This window comes from Lacerta agilis, chromosome 3 (assembly GCF_009819535.1).
Source record: "Lacerta agilis isolate rLacAgi1 chromosome 3, rLacAgi1.pri, whole genome shotgun sequence".
NCBI lineage: Eukaryota > Metazoa > Chordata > Lepidosauria > Squamata > Lacertidae > Lacerta > Lacerta agilis.
Window position 1 is genome coordinate 100,575,893 of NC_046314.1, and position 22,377 is coordinate 100,598,269.

The following is a 22,377-nucleotide window of genomic DNA, read 5'->3' on the forward strand; positions in this document are numbered from 1 at the left end:
CCTGAGATCTATGGATGAAGCGTGGTATGCAAATCTAATAAATAATAGTCTGGTGAAATCCAAGCTATATTGAAGCCCACATCTTTGCAACAACTTACCCCTTTCTTTCAGGCCAAAGCCACAGCAGATGCTGACCTCTCATTTTGGCAGGGTGGTTAGGAAGGGAATGATTACTTGCAAAATATGTGCATTTGAGCCACATTTCTGTACTGTACAGGTGAGGCGTCTGCTGTTTTTCCAATCATGATGTTTGATGCGTGTGGCTATTAAGAAGGAAGAGAACTGACCTGGGAGAGGATGGTTGCTTCCTGCCTCTGCGATCCCAGGTTCCCTTTGCTGCTCAAGAAAATCTAGTGCTATGCCCTTTTTGTTGTGCAAATGACAACACCAGCAATGGTCTGCTAGGGAATGTCCTCCTGAGCCCTGCTTGTAACTGCCAGCACTCCAGTCAAACCACGAATGAATTAAACAGCCCAGAGCAAGATCTGGAAATAAGCGATCTCACCAACCACTCACCTCCACGTTGAGGAATGACATCAAAGCAGGTTGCACCCTTCACTTTATTTTGCATTATAAAATCTAAGCCTGCACACATGTCGCCTTTGATCATCTCTTCTGCAAGCCCCAAGTCCCCCATTGCTAGCTGCATCAACCCCTCAGCAGGTCACTTCTGTAACGACTGCAGAGGCACGACTTCAGACACCTTCCCACGCAGGTGTTTCTCCCTTTCTGAGCTACAGGGAAACAACAAAGAAAAAGATCGGTGCTGTTTGCTGAGAAGTGGAGGCTGGTGCATTAGCATGAATGGAGCAGGGTCTCCCACCAGTTAGTTTTCACAAACCCTCCAAGTGTCCCTATTTTCCAGGGACAGTTCTGGATTTACAGAAACCGTCCTGGTTTCTGATGCGATCTCGGAACGTCTCGCTTTTCCTTAGGGTGTCTCTTATTTTCTCTGTTGGAGGGTATGGAGTTATGCGACCCCCAGTCCAAGGAGATAAGTAACTATACAACCTTTATAAGACATCTGAAGGTGGCAGCCCTGCATAGGGAAGTTTTTAATGCCTAATGTTTTATTATATATATGTTGGAAGCTACCCAGAGTGGCTGGGGGAACCCAGTCAGATGGGTGGGGTATAGATATTAAATTTGTTGTTGATGTTGAATAGGATGTCCCGATTTTCACCGGAGAAATGTTGGAGGGGCATGCCATGGGTGTCAGCATTCTTTATGCTGCAGGAAGTAACAAGAAATACAACTTCTAATATTCATTCTGTGGTCATGCCAGAGTAGGAAAGAGTCTGATAGACCACATACCATTCAAAAGGTTTGTATTGTTACTACTGATAAAATTGCCAGATGGTGTTGGAGCTCAACAGTAGTGGGCTTTCACCGAAGGACATGTGTCATCATTTTATTATGTTTTTATATACAGCCGTACCTTGGAAGTCGAATGGAATCCGTTCCGGAAGTCCGTTCGACTTCCAAAACATTCAGAAACCAAAGTGCGGCTTCTGGTTGGCTGCAGGAAGCTCTTGCAGCCAATCGGAAGCTGTAGAAACCCCATCAGATGTTCAGCTTCCAAAAGAACGTTTGAAAACCAGAACACTCACTTCCAGGTTTCAATCGTTCGGGAGCTGATTTGCTCGGGAGCCAAGGCGTTTAAGATCCAAGGCACAGTGGTACCCCGGGTTGCGTACGTAATTGGTTCCGGGTTACAGTTTGTAACCCGAAAAGTATGCAACCCAAACAAGCGCGCGAAAAACCCAGAAGTAGCGGTTTGCGCATGTGCGAACGGCACAGATTGTTTCTGCACATCTGCGCACCACGTGCACTCCAGGTTGCGCTTCCGGGTTACCGGAGTTCATAACCCGAAAAGTACGTAACCCGGAGCATACGTAACCCGAGGTACGACTGTACAACTGTATGTTGGAAGTCGCCCAGAGTGGCTGGGGGAACCCTGTCAGATGGGATGGGTATTATTATTATTATTATTATTATTATTATTATTATTATTATTGAATAGGGTGTGCCTACTTTCATCAGAGAAATGCTGAAGAGTATATTTTCAGCCAGTCCTCCACCACCACTTCCTGCCTCTCTGCCTCTCCCCGGCTCTCACCTTTGCTTTTCAACATCCTCTACAGTCTCCGGAAGCTCCGTGTTTAACGTCTCAGGGAGGAAGAAGGCTGCCGAGCCGCAGAGTACAGCCATGATGCAGTAGATCACTTGGGGCAGAAGCTTCCACAGGCTGTCCAGCATGAAGACGAGAGGAGCCACCGAGCCACCCAGGCGTGCCATGAAGGCGCAGTACCCTTGCCCATTCTGCCTGGAAGCAAAGCAGAGAGGCATTCCTTAAGGCTCGAGTCCTGCAAGGATATGCTGGGCATGGGATGTCTCGGGTGGATGATCCCATTCTCAGCTTATCGGTTGCTGGGGTGCCTAAGGACAACTGGAAGAGACCGTTGGCAAAATGGCGCCCGGGGCGGCCTCTCTTTGGCGGCTTGTCTCACATGGTGCCTCACTTTAGCAGCAGCAGTGGCATCCCCTCACTATGTTCCTTGGGAGGCTGCTGGCTCTTTTTGGAGCTGGAACCCAGAATGTGAATCCAGGTGGGTAGGAAAGGGGGATGGTTGTGATGACAGATCTCTCCCCTGCCCCCGGAACCCACCCAGCTTCTCCCATGCATTTGTGTGTTTGGTTGTAAGTCTCTTTGGGTTGCCATGGGCAAGAGAAAGCAACTAACAAATTCAATTACGAATGATAATATTAATAAGGGCTGAGGTGACTTGTAAATGTCTACTGTAAGTCTTGCTAGCTTAGTGCCATATTGAAAATAGAACTGCTGATATCATAATGGCATAATACCGTATTGGCCCGAATATAAGCTGTACCTGCAAATAAGCCACACCTTTAAAATTCGGCAGCTTGGGGGAGGCTTGGGAGCCCCGTGCTCCCAAGCTGCTTCCTGGGGTGGGGTGAGCCATGCTGCTTTGCCAGCAGCTTAAGGTCGCGAATATAAGGAATTTGGGGGAATAGTGTAGCTTATATTCAGGCCAATATGGTATCTATTTAATTTAAATTTTTAATTTTCTTAGTTTTCCAAATTTTAACAGATCAAACCTAATTATTTAAACATTTTATATAAACAGTGGTACCTCTGGTTAAGAACTTAATTTGTTCCAGAGGTCCGTTCTTAACCTGAGGTACCACTTTAGCTAATGGGGCCTCATGTTGCGGCCGAACGATTTCTGTTCTCATTCTGAGGTAAAGTTCTTAACCCGAGGTACTACTTCCAGGTTAGCAGAGTCTGTAACCTGAAGCATTTGTAACCCGAGGTACCACTGTATATATAATTCGGTTTCCTGCTCCTGTTGCACACATATGTCCAATTCTTCCTGATGTGGCTGCTTCATAATAGCATAATACAAATCTATGGTCCGACCACACTTGGAATATTGTGTAACACTCTGGTCCCCTCAACTCACTCACCACATTGGCTATCCCTGAATAAATCAATTGAACATCGCAGCTGTAATTTTTGGTAAATCGTTTTAGAAAAGCCAATGATTGGACTGTATTTATTTGGGGTTTGCACAGCCTGAAGAATGGAGGGGCATGCATAAGAAGGTCCAACACCACGCCACGGCCATGCACAGGCTTCCAGCGGAGTTATCTATGAGCTAAGACAGGAGCTCCTCCTTACCTGAGGACAGTGGGGTAGAGTTCCGAGGAATACAAGAAGACGGTGGTGAAAGCAGCTTCAGAGAATCCTTTGCCTATGATGGCAACCACAGAACGCAAAATCCCCAGTGCTGGGAGGAGAAGCAGTTGGAAAAGGTGAGAGGAGCTACTACAAGGAAAACGTTTGCATGTGCAACAGGAAAAATCAGTGCCTACAATCCTGAGCATGTTGCCATGCTTTCGCAAGCACCTCCTGCGACGTTGTAATGGATCCTGAAAAGCCACTGCTTTGTTGATGTCCCTGATGGCACAGCTGCGCTAGCAACTCTGACCTGACCTCGATACCCATCATCTGGTCAGGAGGATGCAGGACCTGAATTCAGTACTCTCACCCTCAATAAAGATGCCAAAGCTGGCCGTGCCATCCATGAGCTAGGAATGGCAAATGAAAGCCAATCCAGTACAGATTGTGCCGTGGACAGCTCGGAGGGGTGAGGGTTGGAGTTTCATGCCATAACATGAATGCTCAGAATTTGATTTAGCGAAGCAATCTGCTTGCAACATAGAGACTGCATTTGCTAGGCCAGGCAGCAGGGCTGTCCCCCTGCTCCCCCATGTAACCGCAAACACAACTTGGCCGCCTGGCAATGGCAGGATAGCAATTCGGGGACGGCCCTATCGGTAGGCAGAGTGAGGCAGCTTCCTAGGAGTCTTGAGAAGCAAGGGGGGCAGCTTCCCAGCCATTCTTTCTGAGCCCGCGCAGAAGGACAGGGAAGCTGCAGCACGATCATTCGCATCCATTTTCTTGGCTTGAACAACGTTTTAAAAGGAAAACAAGAACAAGAGGCAATAAGAATAAAGCAAAGCTACTTACACCTTGGGACGGCAATGTTGACTCCTATGCACAACCCGGCTAGGATGAGTGACCAGGCCTGGCTCTGCTTCCGTCCAAATCGATTCACCACCAGGTACACGATGAGTTTGGCAGGGATCTCAATGGCCCCAAAGACAAACTGCGTCATGTACATGCTCAGGCCGAAGCCACTGATGTTCAAGCTCATGCCATAGTAGGAAAAGGCCACGCCAAACCTGAAGGGGAGCCAGATAAAGAGGTGGCCAGAGGAACCTCAGACTCAGGCCCAGGGAGGAGTGAGGAGAGGAGGAAGAGAGAAAGAGGTGTCTCACCACACGGCCCCCATGCAAAAGGAGATTTTCCTCAGCACTGGTGTTCGGAAGATGCTCACGTAAGAATAATTCCCACCTAGCTTCTGCTCTACCACGGCGGCTGTCTTGCTCAGCATCTGAAGAAGGGAAGCTGAAGTCAGTTCAGGAGTGGAGGACTTCCTCCTGGTAGACCATTTGGTCCACTGCCTCCCATCCTGGCTGCGCCCCTGCGGCTATTAGGCTTGGGAAAAAGCTTTCCATTGTAACCAGTGGGGTTCCCCCTGCTCCATGCCTAATTGCTATCCAGTGGGGGGTTTTCTGGGGCTGTTGTAGCACATGGGGTGCAATTAGGCATGAAGAAATCTTCCACTGACACACACACAAATTATCAGAATTCACTATGAGCGACAGCAGACAACTCAGTGGGGAATTGTCTCTTGTCCCCCCCCCCACTAGTAAAAACAGAAACAAAACTGGGTTAGAAAGCTCCACATATATATATATATATATATATATATATATATATATATGAGAGAGAGAGCACACAAATGTCAGATATTATTCATATTCTTCAGCTCTTTGGCTCGAACAGTTTCTGTAGCAGGATTTTCAATTTTTAAACAGGTTTTAATTGCTCGGTGTTTGTTTTATTTATAATGGTTTACCCCTACCTTTTTACCCACAAAGGCACCCACCCATAAGGCAGCTCGTAATATGTACATACTTGTAAGGACATTCAGTGGTTGCTCATGAGAAATCAGCTGAAAGCAGAACTTCTAAAACTAAGTTCTTTATTGTGCAGATATTTACAGTGGAGCAAAAGTTCAAACGTCCATCTCATCCCTCTGCAGAGACTGGGAATGAACCCTTCCGGTTCTTTGTCCAGCAAAAGAGGTGCGGGATCCTGAACCCCCGCCTCCCCCTTCCACGTCTTTCCTGTCTGCGAACTCGGGGCGCGGGAAACTGTCCCTGTTCCCCGCTTCCCCCTTGGTGCTAAGGTCTGCGATCCCGTCAGAGCCCCTGCGCCGACTTCCTGCCTCCAACTCCTCCTCTCCACTGGAGGAATGGTCGCTTCCTCCTGAGGAGGGGGATGAGGAGCTGGTGAACAACGGGGTGAGTTCCCTGTACTGCAAACGTTCCTGGGATGCTGCCTGCCGTGGGGAGGGGGGTTTGCTGACAATACTTAAAAACCAACAGAGTCTGCATTGATAGTATAAGGTACAAATGTAAGAAAACGTCATTCAGCCTTGTAGGATAAAAAATTACAAATGGACCCTAATGCATCGAAAAAGGGAGGGAGGAGGCACCCTGAGAATTAGGGTGAAGGTGAAAAATGTGGGTGCAAAGCAAGGCTGAACAACTTTGTAGCAACCCTACGATGTCTGGTTTTCAACATCGCGATAAATTGCTAATAATAATAATAATTTATTATTTGTACCCCGCCCATCTGGCCGGGTCTCCCCAGCCACTCTGGGTGGCTTCCACCAAACATTAAAATACATGCTAGCTAAACATTATGATATACTGGTATTATCAGGATGGCTGAAATAAGGATGGTGCTATGCAGAAGCCTGGGCTGGCTTCATGGTTTTTCCTGCATCGTGATTTTCGCATAGTGCGTTCACGCACATACACAGGGGCGTAGCAAGGTAAATTGGTACCTGGGGGCAAAAAAAAATTTGTCGCCCCCCCCCCAGAGGCATGGGAAGGTCAGGTGGTACCTGGTGCGGAAATTTTCTTGTCAAACCCCCCCCATTGATTCCCCCTCCCCGCAAAAATGGTTTTATGTTATTTCATATTTTCTTACAAAGGAATAATAACAAGTAATAATAATAATAAAAACTTTTATTTATATCCCACCCTCCCCGGCCAAAGTCGGGCTCAGGGTGGCTAACATCAGATACATAACATTGGTATAAAAATCAAACAATAATTAAATTACCTCCTAAAAACATCTCAAAATCAAAGTAAAGTCTAATTAGATGGCTTTCCACAGGGTTAGGGTTGGGAACAGTAAGTGTTCTCTGAACTGAAATTTCAGCCTTCATGACACAGGAAAACAGCCAAGTGAACAGCTATTTTGGTGGAGGAGGGTCAAGATATTAACCGATATGCATGAAATTTCATATATAGTTATATAATCCCTAGTATAGTAAGATAAGACCTTCGGAGCAGCCTTTTTAAAAATAAAAATAAAATAAAATAAAAATAGAATTAAAAAATTCAAAATCCCCCCCAAATGTTCCTTGATAATTTGCCACCCCCTCCATTATGGAACCCGGAGCGGCCCGCCCCGCCCCCCTTCGTACGCCCCTGCACATACATCATGATTTGCTTTATCCGAAAAACAGACACTGGGCAGGCAGCCCTCACCGCTGTTCCATGTTGCAGTCTGTGGCATTTTCCATGGCAGTTGCACTTGGTGGTATAGGGGTGTGTGTTCTCCAATCACGTCTCTTCATTATTAGTTCCCGATGCCCCTACTCAGTGCTATTTTTCTAGAAAAGGGGGTTCCGGAACTCTTCATAAACACCTCCCTTGTTCTCTTAGAATGGCAATGGCGCCCAACACAGAGTTCCGGTGAGTTCCGGATGGAAAAATAAATAAAAGCCCTGCCCCATCTCACCTCAAGGTTTATCTTGGCAGCAAACTCCTTTCGTCCATTCATTTTGGCACAAGCTTGCAAATGCCCGCGAGCTTCCTTCAGCTTCCCCTTGGCCAGCAACCACCTGGCAGATTCTGGGAGCCACCTGTTAAAAGAGAAAATAATCAGGTTGTCTGGTACGTGGCTCACATCCTCCAGCTTATTTTGAAAACCCCTAAGGCCACGTCACGCAATACTTTGAAAGCAGTATAATTCCACTTTAAATGGCCGTGGCTTCCCCCCAAAGAATCCTGGGAACGATAGATAGTTAAGTGTGTTGAGAGTTGTTAGGAGACCAATATTTCCCTTCACAGAGCTACAGTTCCCAGAGTTCCATGGGAAAGGGGATCAGTTGTTAAACCACTCTGGAATTGTAGCTCTGTGAAGGGAGTAAGGCTCTGCTTAGGGTTAGCTGATTTATTAGTCTTATTATTATTACCATTGATTTATTATAATCCTAGAATGGTAGACTTGGAAAGGACCCCAAGAGTCATCTAGCCCGACCGCTTGCAGTGCAGAAATCTCAGCTGAAGCATCCATGAAGTTCTAAGTAGAAAGGCTAAGTATACATATGTTGTTTGAAAAATCGTGCATGATGGGCCAATGGCCGTAATAATAAATATCTATCTATCTATCCATGACAGACCACCACCTCACCTCTGCTTAAAAACCTCCAAGGAAGGAGAGTCCACAATCTCCTGAGGGAGACGGTTCCATTAATCATCTTCTAAACTGCCATCTCAAGGTAATTTACACATAATTAAAAACGCTTAACAACACACAAAAAATCAAATACATTTAAAAACAAGTCTAAAACCTTAACAAGTGGACACATGTGGCAAAGGCCCATTTATCCAGCTGTCAGAACAAAAAAACATCTTCAATCGCTTCTGGAAAGTGCAGGTATTGGGCACCTTTTGTATCTCGACAGGAATGCTATTCCACAGTGATCTGCTGGGTTTATCAGGCGTATCCATCAATTTATTTATTGCATTAGCCCTATGGCCATAGCACATAGTAAAAGACCAGGCAGTAGCCTGACACGATTATGCAGAGAATACAACAGATACAGTTAAAACAATTGGAAGTAAAATCGTACAGGTTAAAACAAATAAAATAAAAAGCACTAGCGGGTGTGACGACAGTGTCCATGTTGGGAATATACATAAGACTAAGGCTAAGGGAAGTTGGCCAAAAAGGTGGTCCTGAGTTTCAGGGCCTGTAATATGTAGATGGCCACTCCACGTGAAACCAAGGGGTTGGCATCCACCAGTAGATATTTCATGCGGTCATCGTCCCTGGCGATAGTCGGCGGGATTAGAGGGAGAAGCCTGGATCTTATTGAGGCATATAGTGGGCAGTAGAGGAAGAAGAGTTTGGATTTGATATCCCGCTTTTCACTACCCGAAGGAGTCTCAAAGCGGCTAACATTCTCCTTTCCCTTCCTCCCCCACAACAAACACTCTGTGAGGTGAGTGGGGCTGAGAGACTTCAAAGAAGTGTGACTAGCCCAAGGTCACCCAGCAGCTGCATGTGGAGGAGTGGAGACGCGAACCCGGTTCCCCAGATAACGAGTCTACAACTCTTAACCACTACACCACACTGGCTCTCGCCAGTGGAGGCATAAGGTGGTCTCTCAAGTAAAATTTTCCTCAGCTCCATAGGGCTTTATATGTTAGTACCAACACCTTGAACGTGGGGCCTAGGGCACCTCCAGTAGACCAAGGTTATAGCTTCCTAAGTATGCTTTTCACAAAAAAGGGGGGGGGACAAGCCACACACCTTGGCAAATAATGTGTGGTTTGCGCTTGAAAGCTCCCAGAATCTTGTGAGCCCAAAACATGTAAGCAGCCTGAGGAGGTATGGTAATTGTTAGTTTCTCAGTTCTAGGAGTGGGGAGGTGGGATTCTGAAACATACCATCTCGCTGCCTGTCACTCAGGTTCTAGTTCAGCCTGAACATTCAGCTCTTGGCGAAGAAACAACTTGGTGAACTATTACTGCTGTGCGCCGCTTATACAAGATGCCGGTGCGTGTGGATTCGACATTTGGCTCCAGGTGTCGGGTGGCTCATTTCACTTTATATCAAACGTGCTGGACACAGATTAACATAGACTGACACCCTTCTTTTAATGTGTACTGGTGTCTGTGTTGGATGCAAAGTGCACGAGTCAAAGAGGCGAGACCCCTTGATGTCCTCTTTGCAGGCACTGGCTGCATGAATACCACACATTTAAAGCACATTCCTGGCCCCAAAGTATCCTGGGGACCGTAGTTTACCCTGAACAGAGCTGCAGTCTCAAACACCTTAGCAAACTACAGTTCCCAGAATCCTTTGCAGGGATGCTATAAATGTATGTTGTGCACGCAGCCACTGTTACCTAACGTAATTCTGGTGGGGAAGTTAATTAAAAATCATGAGCATTAACACGCTACCCATTTCTTCGCAATTGAGATGGTTAAACTTTCCCCTTCTGCTTTCTCATTTTGCTAATCCCAAATTCAGTGCACATCATTTCTGTATAAAATCCACACACTGTACACAAAAATCCGCCAGAAATCACATATTTCCTTCTAATATTCACATTTTCTACCCAGTTGTGCATAACACACATTTTTACAAGCCATTTCCCCCAAACATAATTATGATTTTGTGTGAACACACTTTCCCCTTGTATAAATATATGTACACTTTTGGGGTGCATGTGAAGAATTGGATGTTGCCTTGTACGCCTCCTTCGGGCAACTCCTGCAGCCAAGGCTGGTGCCAAACATATTGCTCTGCTTTCCTTTGGACCACACCAGCAAGGCCAAGAGGGGGTCTTGTCGTCTGGGCAGCCCATGACCTCTATACACACTGCCCAGGCTTGGGCCCCGAAGAGGTCACTTCAGTGCTGCTAACGCAGCAGTATGACTTCACCCCTTGAGGCACACTCCATTTTCTCTCAAGACAGATGGATGCCAAGAACAACAGGTTGAGCTGTTAATAGGAAACCAGGGTTTCCTGGTTTGCTGAAGCTGCTTACGCCAAAGGAGGAACAATGTGGCAGTAACCAGGCAGCATACACTAGCAAATGCCTCATTCCTGATAAACCATGAATGATGTTCGGTTAGATGACCCTTGGTGGCCCTCCCAACACCACAATTCCATGATCCTATTGCTATCCAGATGGCTTATCCAAACTGACCTTTCTTCCACTCTTTCCATGCATGCAGCGGCAGAGGAAGACGCTCGGGTGCCTGGGGCGGCGCACCCAGGGGTGGGGCAAGCCACCCATAGGGGCGGGGCGTACCGCAGGGCGTCCGGAGTCTGCCTGCCTTCTCCCACTCAGCTGCCCTACAGCTGGGGAGGCAGCAGGCGGACCGTTTGGGCAGCGCGGATTCTGCATGCGCCCAAGCCACCGCATCTTTCCCAGGAGAGATGCGTGGCTTGGACGCACCGCAGGCCCTGCGGTGGGTGCCACCCGGCATTTTGTCACCCTCCTCAGTGGTGACGCCTGGGGCGCACCGCCCCCACCACACACCCCTTCCTCCGCCCCTGCAGGTATGGTCCACAATATAAATCTCCATGTCCGAGCTTCTTTGTTTTTAATTTCTCCACTAAAACCCTCTCTTTAAAGTCCAATCGGTGCAAACGTCAATCTGCAGAAAAGCCAAATTGGTGTTTGCTCTGGTTCAGCTTTAAAAAGTGGGTTTTCGTGGGGAATGCTTGGGGCAAAAAAATGGGGGGGGGCACACCTCTGTTTGGACAAGGAGCATTAAAGCACAGGTCTCTGCCTGGAAAGAGAGTAGCAAAAGGCAAGTCTGGATAAGGCCAGATTGTAGAACAACAAAAATTACCCAGAGCACTTGTGGCATGAAAAGTTCTGCAGGAAGCTATGGGATATGCACTGAATGGAACTGATGCCGTAGGCCTGCCCCAAGACTTTTGCAGGCTCAAATAGTATTGAGCGCAAATCATAATGAACGCACAATGAAAAACGATGTCTGGAGGGGCCCACAAGCCCAGAGCAGGTTGCAAATGAAAACAAACCTATAAAAGTGCTAAAAACAAAACAGACAGTTGCAACCAGCCAACTGAACAAAGCATCTATAGTAGCCCTAGAAGTCTGCTAGAAGCCGGTGTGCCTAGCTAGGTTTCCAGCTGGTTCTGTGAAGAAGATGCCCTTGAGGAAAGGAAGAACCACAAGCCATCATGCAGGGTTAGTTTCACCCACCACACAGAGACCAGGCCCACTGCACATGGCAAAGTAGCAGCAAAGAGCAGCCAACGCCAGTCTCGCACCACGTAAGCGATCAGAGCGAGAAGCATATTCCCCAAGCTCCAGAAGATGCTGGTGATGATCCCAGAAACGGTGCGGTGCTGGATGTCTACCCATTCCATGCCTGGAATGTAGAAATGGAGTTTAGCACACAAACAGACACACCTACGTACACTTGATTGTGAGAGCCCAAACAGAACAGACCTAGATCTTGCTGCCCAGACCCATTGTTTGCAAACCTTCATCTAACCAAAATAGAAGATTCTTTCCAGTAGCACCTTAGAGACCAGCTGAGTTTGTTCTTGGTATGAGCTTTCGTGTGCATGCACACTTCTTCAGATAATTAATGAAGAGGTATCTGAAGAAGTGTGCATGCACACGAAAGCTCATACCAAGAACAAACTCAGCTGGTCTCTAAGGTGCTACTGGAAAGAATCTTCTATTTTGTTTCAACTATGGCAGACCAACACGGCTACCCACCTGTAACTTCATCTAACCATCGCCTATGTTTGGAGTGAAGCAGCAATGCTCAATAAAAGAGCCCAAGTCAGCTGCAGTGTCTTTGCTTTCTGGTGGAGACTGGTTTTTGCACCGCTTCTAAGCTAGCCTCTTTTTAAGGACTTGAACCTTGCGGTGCACATAGCAGCTGCAAGGACAGCTCTGTTGGTGCCCACTACATGTGCAGTGTTGATCCGTAATACAGGGGAGAGCCGAATACAATATAGACCAAATGGGACAGAGGTGCCCAATTTGCAAAGTGCCCCCCGCTTACAAGTATGACTGGCTCCAGCACTCTTACCATTTCGGCCCCATTTATCTCTCCAGGCGTTTTGTGATTTTAAGGTTGGTGACAGTTTATTTTGGGCAAAAGAAATACATTTTCACAATGGTTCAATTTTACATTTTCAGGAAGTAAGACGTCTCTATGAAGGGAATAATTAGATAGATAGATAGATAGATAGATAGATAGATAGATAGATAGATAGATAGAGAGGGAGGGAGGGAGGGAGGGAGGGAGGGAGGGAGGGAGGGAGGGAGGGAGGGAGGGAGGGATAGATAGATGATAGATAGATGATAGATAGATAGATAGATAGATAGATAGATAGATAGATAGATAGATAGATGCACATCTACTATGAACCTAATGAAGCTTAAGTTTCAGGGCCCTTAATCCTAGAGGACTTTAGTCCACATCGCTTAACAAATGTGGGTCCAGTAGACCCAATTTGAGTTGTGCAACTCAAATTGATTGATTGTTATATATATTTCAACAAGTTTGAGAGTCAGTAGCACAGATGTTGTAACAGTTGTAAAGGTGTGGCGATCTGTTACGCAGCAACCATATCAGAGAAGATAACTGTGGATACCCAGACCTCGTTGGTTGTTAAGGGGACCCAATAACAGCTCGCGTTTCAAAAATGTAGGTCCACCACTCTCTCTCTCTCTCTCTCTCTCTCTCTCTCTCTCTCTCTCTCTCTGCATATACACTGAGGTCCACCAACTGGAAGCAGGCAGAATATAGTAGCTGAGGGGGCAGACACAGGATCAAGGAACATGTTGCCTCTGGCCCAGAATGTTGTTTTCATAGGCAATAGAACTGAGTCCTTTTACCCCTGACCTCACAACTGACAAGAGGCCGATTTAGGGGAGTGCAACTAGTTTGGTTGCACTGGGCACAGAGCACTGGGCACAGAGATTCCCTAACACACCCAGTTCTGTGCTAGAACCCAGAATTACAAGCTTACATGGTGAAATCATGGGCATTTGGGATATACTTGATTCCTGCACATATCTTCCACCAAGGTTCCCAGCTCTACGGCTACAGCTTCTCAGCCTTGAAACTCTTGTTACAGGGAACCAGGCAGAGGGCCTTCTCGGTAGTGGCCCCCACCCTGTGGAACGCCCACCTACCAGATGTCAAAGAGAAAAACAACTACTGGTACCAGACTTTTAGAAGACATCTGAAGGCAGCCCCGTTTAGGGAAGCTTTTAATGTTTAATAGATCATTTTATTTTAATATTCTGTTGGAAGCCGCTCAGAGTGGCTGGGGAAACCCAGCCAGATGGGCGGGGTATAAATAAATTATTATTATTATTATTATTATTATTATTATTATTATTATTATTATCTATCAACCTTTCCCTTTTTTGCAGGAAATCCCCTTATTATAGCATTGGGAAACAGCACGGGGGGTTGACAGCTATGTATATAGCAGTGGGGAACAGCAGGGAGGGTTGACAGCTGATTTCTTCTTATTATTGTTATTCTTACCCAGAGGCACTACGATGAGAGAGAGGCCACAGATAGACATCCCTGTCAGGGTCCGCATGACCGCCAGCATAGTGTATGTAACAGACGCAGAACTCACCATCCCACAAATCAGAGTGCACAGATAGGACACCAGGAGCATGGTCTTCCTGCCGAACCTGCCACAACACCACAGAGAAAAATGTTAACGGCAAAGGAGACCATTGCAAGCTCGCATTCCTGTCCTGTGCCACAAGGGTACTTGGCTCTCTCTCCTGACAGCCTGCAGAGTCATTGCGACTCAGTGTGGAAAATACAGAGGAGCTGTTGTTCTTATTTTGTATTGTTTAAGGTTCTAGACTTCCCTTCCTTTGCAAAGGACCCCAGGGCAACAAACGACAAAGCAGCAAAGCGATACAAATTACAAAATAAAATAAAAAACGTATTTGAAACGTTTAAGGACAAGAAGATCTTAATCATTTTAAGGGATAGCTCAGCTAGTAGAGCATCAGACTATTGATCTCAGGTCCGTGGGTTTGAGCCCCACCTTGGGCAAAAGATTCCTGCATTGCAGAGGGTTGGACTAGATGACCCTCATGGTCTCTTCCAACTCTACAATTCTATGATATAATAATGAGTGGTTTGGTTGAGAATAAAGACTCCTTCCTAAATTCCTAGTATGCCAACCCTGCCCTTTCTCACTTATGGGAAGTTCTGGAGACCAGAACTTCCCTCACCTGATGCTATCCAGATGCTATCCAGATGTTGATGGACTACAAGTCCCATCATCCCTGGTCATGCTGGTTGGGACTGATGGGAGTCCAAATATCTGGAAGGTATCCTGTTAGGGAAGACTGCCATAAAGTGTGGCAATCAAATTGGGCAGGTAAAGGTGTTTGTCATGTGAACGAAAGGTTTCAATAAGGAGGAAGCGTGAGAAAATTACCTGTCCGACATGTAGCCAAAAATCAGAGCTCCAAGCATGACGCCAATGAAGAAGAAGGTTGCTGTGGCGTGATTCAGCTCTTTTTGCTGACAGACCAAGTCCCACTGGAACAAAGGACCCAGAGCAGCATTTAGAATACCTACAGGAAGCTTGACTCAGGGTTGCCACCATTTCCCCCCAGCAGGACTCCTGCGTGCCTTAAATACACAGGCAACATAAACACAGGGTTAATTTCAAATAAATCTGCTTTATTAATCAACACTGCAGCAATTCCCCTAACTACATTAGGTACAGTATGGAAGAGCGATACTGAATTGGCCATGCCAGGTGTGTGGAATCTTTGGCTCTCCAGACGTTGCTGAACTACAACTCCCATCAGCCCCTGCAAGCCAGGCCAATGGGATGGGATGTGGGGGAAACAACCTATTAAATCTATGCCCTGTATAGGGAAGTTTTTAATGTTTGATGCTTTAATGTGTTTTTATATTCTGTTGGAAGCTGCCAAGAGTATTAAGCTAATGAAGTATTATTATTAATAATAATAATAATAATAATAATTCAGTGGCAATCAGGGGAAACTCTTTTACCTCTTTATATTTTGAGTTCGGACACATATAGCTTCCCACTGAGGCATTTGAATGATGCATTCTGAACACTGCAATAAAGGTGCAGGTTCAATCTATCAAGTTGATTCAAATCAGGACTTTCCCAGTTAAATAATATCTACCAAATAAGCTAGAGCTACGACTACCCAGGTGTCAACTGCATGTACTTCATTCTTAAGTATAAATTCAATTTTGAACGTTTTAAATATGTGAGTATCTTTCTTTAGGGATGCCTTTGAATGGCAGCTAAAGGTGGCAAGTGTATTAATTGAATTGCAGTTAATTTTCAACTCCCTCGTAACCACAGTGAAGCTTGGAGTTTATAATCAACTAAAGGGCCGCAAATTCTCTAACAAGTATAATGAAGTATGAGATTTGTTGTCACTTTCTAAGGAGTTGTTATACAATCTTACAGGGCTAAAGGCCTGGAAAGGAGAATGTTAGCCGCTTTGAGACTCCTTTGGGTAGTGATAAAGCGGGATATCAAATCCAAACTCCTCCTCCTCTTCTTCTTCTTCTTCTTCTTCTTCTTCTTCTTCTTCTTTTTACAATTACAATCATAAAAACAATTTAAACCGGTGGGTGGGTGTGGAATGGATGAAAACATCCACCACAATATTATTGATCAAAACAGCAGTAGCAGCACTTCAAATTAAAGACTGACAACTTCCTTCAGTTGAAAGCAGCTTGAATTAGCCTGGTCTTTAAGGCCCGTTTGAACACAGCAGGAGAGAGAAATGAACACTCTGCAGGCGGATGTTCCACAGCAATGAGGCCACAACTGAAAAGGCCCTGCCTCTTTTCCCCACTGAATTAATGGATATTTATGGCACACCTGTATGCAGGGCCTCTGTGCCCAGTCTCAGAGTATGGGCAGCTTAATAGAGGCGGAATCTGCTTAGGGCTAACAAAAATAACTGCCATTCCTTTAAATTGAGCCTATGACACTGGTAACAACCAGTATTACTGGTACAGAATGGCTGTTGTATACCCTGATTACTCCCCCCCCCCAGCAACCTGATGGCCATATTCGGCACCAGCTAAATCCTGCGGCATCACCGTATAATTTTAGTAAGTCGTTCTGTCAGGATCCAGATTCCTCAGTCCCGAAGAAATTAGAAGCCAATAAATTCCTGAGCTTAAAAGCAAGTGTCACTATTATATGGTTTGCACTTCAAAACGTCACAGTTAGATCCATAAAAGGAAGGGGAGAATAAAAACATTAAAATAACAATAATAATATTCTTATACCAACTGCTCTATTTTCTCAGTGGAGGGGTTACATTAAGTAATATGTTTGAATGTTGAATGTGCAAGTGTTATGTCTAGAGACAATGAATAAAACAAACACCATCAGTTGTACTGCTGGATAAGTGTTGAAGGGTTATTGTATTTGTATTTGTTTAAAAACCAATAATTTTTAATAATAATAATAATAATAATAATAATAATAATAATAATACAGTGGTACCTCAGGTTAAGAACTTAATTCGTTCTGGAGGTCCGTTCTTAACCTGAAACTGTTCTTAACCTGAGGTACCACTTTAGCTAATGGGGTCTCCTGCTGCTGCTGTGTCGCCGCTGCGCGATTTCTGTTCTCATCCTGAGGTAAAGTTCTTAACCCGAGGTATTATTTCTGGGTTAGCGGAGTCTGTAACCTGAAGCGTCTGTAACCTGAAGTACCGCTGTAATAATAAATAAATAAATAAATAAATAAATAAATAAAATAAGCTGCAATCAGGCTACACCCACTTCCCTGGAAGTAAGCACTAATGAACTCAATGGGACTTACTCCACGAGTAAGGGCACAGTCGACCAGGATTACATCATTGAGAACGTTCCTTTGTTCTCTTTGTTATTCTTTCCCTTGGACTTCCTATGTTGCAGGTGAACTACTAGAAATTTATTAAAAAATAAGAAAAATTGTCCAGTATATACCAAAAACAAACTTAGTTGGTCTCTTAGGTGCTGCTGGACAATATTTATTTATTTATTTATTTATTTATTTATTTATTTATTTATTTATTTATTTTGACTGCGTCAGACCAACACGGCTACCTACCTGAATCTAGATGCCAGGATAGAATTTTGTCATCTAACGATCAATCATTAACGCTCGAACAGCTTCAAGGGTTAGCTGAGGTGTTCCGGGGTGACATAGCACCAAGTTAATGTGCTGAGAAATGTGGATGTCAGTAATGATTGCTGCAGGGATGAGGTCATGACCCCAGGGCCTGACTCTCCTTCTTCAGGGGATGCTGCCAGGGACTGCTGCAAGAAGAGCTCCTGTTGCCAGGATCCCTTTGACTAGAGGTTGTTGCATTGCCTTCCTTTGGCTCAGGTGCAGCCGGAGTCTCCCCTGTTCTGCTGGAGTGAACTGCTAATGCAGACTGGGCCCCTTTAACTGAAGAGGCTACTCTTATGGAAAGCAGAGGCAGCTATAGAGACAGGGCTGCTGCACCTATTGAAAGATTTACTGCTGCAGAAGCAATGTTTGAATGCTGTTCTTATAGAGTCTTCAGCCAAAGTCTTCAAAGCGTTGTCCATTTGGCTCAGTTGAGAGCTGTGGTCACAGAAGGGCAGAGGGCCCCTGGCTTGGATGGGTTACAGAGATAAATTCGTAGGAGATAGGTCTATATACATCTTGATGACAGTCATTAGGCACCAAGCTAAGACCACTTGGTTTTCTCTGTCCTTTGGGAATTAAGTTGCCTCCTTCATTGGTGTTCATCTTTTAGTGCAGTGGTTTTCAAAGGGTGTGTGGCATGCCACAGTGGTGTGGCAGGAGAGGGTGGCCAGTGTGGCAGGAAGATTCAAGGACAATCAGTATTACTATTTTGGGAAAGATCCATATCTTGCATTATTTTATACTTTCTGGATGCCCCAATGATCATATTATAAAGTAGTTGTGTTCTATGTTTCAAAACAAGCACTGCTGCAAGTTTATTTTCGTTTTCCAATGTAGAGTGGTACCTCGGGTTAAGTATGCTTCAGGTTAAGAACTCCACTCAAGAACAGAAATCGTGCTCTGGCAGCGCAGCGGCAGGAGGAGGTCCCATTAGCTAAAGTGGTCTTCAGGTTAAGAACGGACCTCCGGAACGAATTAAGTACTTAACCCGAGGTACCACTGTACTTCTTATCAATAAATAAAACCATTGTGGTGCGACCAAATTTTTATTCTGAAAGTGTGGCCCAGGGGGGAAAGTCCGAGAACCACTGCTTTAGTGAGTGAGGAGGACTTGTTCTTATTGATATTTTACCGGATGAGCATTTTGTATTGACCACTGTGTTACATTTCCCCTAGTTTTAAATTGCTTTTATTTATTATGATTTAGTCACTTTGATTACTAAAGAAGAGAAGGTTAAGGGGTGATATGATAGCCATGTTCAAATATATAAAAGGATGTCATATAAAGGAGGGAGAAAGGTTGTTTTCTGCTGCTCCAGAGAAGCGGACACGGGGCAATGGATTCAAACTACAAGAAAGAAGATTCCACCTAAACATTAGGAAGAACTTCCTGACAGTAAGAGCTGTTTGACAGTGGAATTTGCTGCCAAGGAGTGTGGTGGAGTCTCCTTCTTTGGAGGTCTTTAAGCGGAGGCTTGACAGCCATCTGTCAGGAATGCTTTGATGGTGTTTCCTGCCTGGCAGGGGGTTGGACTGGATGGCCCTTGTGGTCTCTTCCAACTCTATGATTCTATGATTTTTTAATAATGTATAAAGCAACTGATAAAGGAAATAAATAATGATCATGGTGATCAATAGTAAACAAATAATCCCCTAAGAAACATACGCTCATTGCCCAGAGCACTCTCAAAGTGGCAGAGAAAGGGAGAGTGACAACTGTAATGTATTTATTTATTGCATTGATTTATTGCATTTTTCTCCAGGGAGCTCAAGGTGGTCTTCATGGTCCCCCACAAGAACCCTGTGAAGTAGATTAGACTGAGACCAGGCAGTAATGGGACGAAGGTCACCCAGTGAGCTTTATGGCCAAGTATATATTTCTCTGTGCTCAATTCCAAAAGAGCCCATTCTTTTGCACTTATTTGGGGAAGTTTTTAATCTGTGACATTTAAATGTATTTTAATATTTGTTGGGAGCTGCCCAGAGTGGCTTGGGGGCCCTAGCCAGATGGGCGGGGTACTACTGCTACTAATAATAATTTGCTCTTTCAGATGGTCCCAAAACTTACAGGAAGATGCTGGGCTTACCTGGGTAGTTATGGTGGAAGTGAACTGGGACCGATTATAAACCCACCCATTCTGGCAGCTCTGGACAGATGTGGCATTGGTCGGCTCTTGAGAGGAGTTGAGCAGGAGGTGGAACTGAGGCTCCGAAAACATCTCACAGGAGCTGAAGGCTTCTTCCGAATCCCTCGGGATGCTGACGAGCAGCACCTCTGCCTCGGTGAGGTTGGCAAAGCGGTCCTGATGCAGGATGGCGCAGCGATGAGCCGGGGTGGCCGCCAGGAAGTTATGCAGGAGGAAATGCAGAGGGAGGAAGAGCCTCGGGAGGCAGAGCAGGAGCAAAGTGAGGATCTGGAATTTGCCAAAGCCTCCAGCCTCGCACAAGAGGTCTTCGAAATTCATCTCTGCCAAGGCCCTTGCTTGCCCGTAGGGGTCAAGGTGCCGCAAGAGGGATCCCCTACAACTCTTCTGCTCCACGAGAGCAGGAAGCCATGGCTTTTCATGCTGTCATCCGTGTGGACTTTGAGATGCCGATCATGCATCTGGCCCTCACCGGTAGGGGCTGAGCCAAGGCACCTTTCTCTTTCTCTGTCCCAGGGAAATGGCGAGGGCAGTGCTATGGAGCAGGAGAATGTTTAACACAACAACTCTTAGCAGTTGACGAGTAACCTTTAGTGCTGCTGCAAGGAAGCAGGCTAGAAATTAAATATATTATGGTTATCCACCACTTCTTGCCCCCAAAGTTAAACTTTAGTCAATGCGTATCAGCAAATGTTGAGGACAGAATCACAGCTCACAGACCTTCTCCGGCCAATAAAGCTTTTCTTCTGGAAGATTGCACCTAAAATGATTAGTTTCTGCCCCAGACAAATGACCTAACCTGGGCACGCAGGCGAGGTCAAAAAGCCTAGATGGGGACCAATATGCTCCATAGGTTTTATTGCCCTGTCCCATGGAAAGGGACTTAATTTTGCTTGGGGTTGTCTTCCGGGGCAAGGGGGAATATGCAGCCTTGAAACAAACGACAAGCCCAGGCAGTCTGCAGGCTGAAGCCCCCCCAAAATTGCACAGCCATTTTACAGAACTAGTTGTGGATGGCTGCTCCTACTGCTGCAGAAATAAAGGGCTGTTTTGCCCCTGAACCTATACTCCTGCTTCAGATCCTTGCCCAAGCTGACCACTGCACCGGTGCCTCTAGCAGCATCTTGCAGAAGATGGTGAAACCATTTATATCCATACCAGAGATTTCCGTAGATAAAAAGCCTGCAAAATGCATAGGAAAAGGCAGTGTTAATTCTTTTCCTGGTGATTTGGCAATTCTGCATGTGTCTTCAATGGTGTGTTTTTCAACCACTTTCTCTCCAGGGTTGCTGGAGCTGACTACTGTAGCTGTGTCTTGTGCTGCAGGAATTAGCAGGTGAGAATGTTTGGTCTTCATTGCCACGAAAAGTTTTTATAGCTGAACAATAAATCAGTGTTAAACATACTAGAGCAGGCCAGGCTTTTTGGCTTCCTACTAGGTGGCTGGCAACAGCTCTGTTCAGCTGGCACCAAAAATCCAACAGGCCACCCTTCCTCCAAGGATAATACATGCTTCAGGTTACGTGGAGGGACAGGGCTTAGTTCAAAGTTACCTAGGGAGCTTTGTGGCTACGAGGGGAATTAGATCTGTGTCTCCTCAGTCCTGGTCTGACTCTCTAAACAACTATACTATGCAGGAGGGGCACTATATAAGCATGTTTGCAAAGTGTGTTCTATAAGCTGGGTGCCACAGCAGAGGAGGCTGTGCTTCTGTGTGGTGGGGGCACCTGCAGATAACCTCAGCTAATGATCTCACTACTCAGGCAGCTTTCCTTGCCGGTGTGGCGCTGTGGTCTAAACCACTGAGCCTCTTGGGCTTGCCAATCAGGAGGTCAGCGGTTCGAATCCCCGTGACGAGGTGAGCTCCCGTTGCTCAGTCCCAGCTCCTGCCAACCTAGCAGTTCGAAAGCATGCCAAAATGTGCAAGTAGATAAATAGGTACCACTCCAGCGGGAAGGTAAACGGCGTTTCCATTTGTTGCTCTGGTTTTGGTGTTCCGTTGCACCAGAAACGGCTTAGTCATGCTGGCCACATGACCTGAGAAAATTGTCTGCGGACAAACGCTGGCTCCCTCGGCCTGTAAAGCAGAGTTGTATGTGACTGGACTTAACTGTCAGGAGTCCTTTACCTTTACCTTTTTTAAAGGCCAAGACTAGCACTTTTAATTGCGATAAATGGAAAGTGAACTTCTTTCAATGTGTTTTTTTTTAATAGGACTAACACATAATATTTACATCTATCGGGACCGCAAAAAGCAGCCAAAGCTCCCAAAGGAGGTAAACCTACAAATCTCGTAAGTTCTCCCGGAGTTGCAACAACTAAGCATAGCAGTAAGGGCAGCAAATGAGGAGGAAGACTTGGGAGTCAGCGCTTCTAAATTTATTGGGGCTTTTACCCTCTTCCTGTTCACAAACGCACACACAAGCACACCTGTCTAGCAGGTACAATATAACCCAAACGCTTTATTTCATCGCACATGTCGGCAAATAGGGACAGTGTATCAGATTCGGCCCTCTGTGAAAACTGAAACAAACTAAAATTTCCATACAGTGGCAT

The 22,377-nt window shown here is 45.7% G+C and overlaps 1 protein-coding gene across 1 annotated transcript; it reads right to left on the reverse strand.

The window, feature by feature from the left end:
- Positions 1-562: 562 nt before the first annotated feature.
- On the reverse strand, positions 563-20,236 carry LOC117044302 (solute carrier family 22 member 7-like). Its single transcript, XM_033144921.1, has 10 exons — positions 19,765-20,236; positions 14,945-15,048; positions 14,023-14,177; positions 11,706-11,874; positions 7,472-7,595; positions 4,867-4,982; positions 4,556-4,770; positions 3,704-3,812; positions 2,120-2,326; positions 563-734 (listed from the first exon to the last, which is right to left on the reverse strand). Exons 1-10 carry the CDS (start codon positions 20,140-20,142, stop codon positions 665-667), a joined length of 1,647 nt encoding a protein of 548 aa, XP_033000812.1. The 5' UTR covers positions 20,143-20,236; the 3' UTR covers positions 563-664.
- Between the last annotated feature and the right edge of the window lie 2,141 nt (positions 20,237-22,377).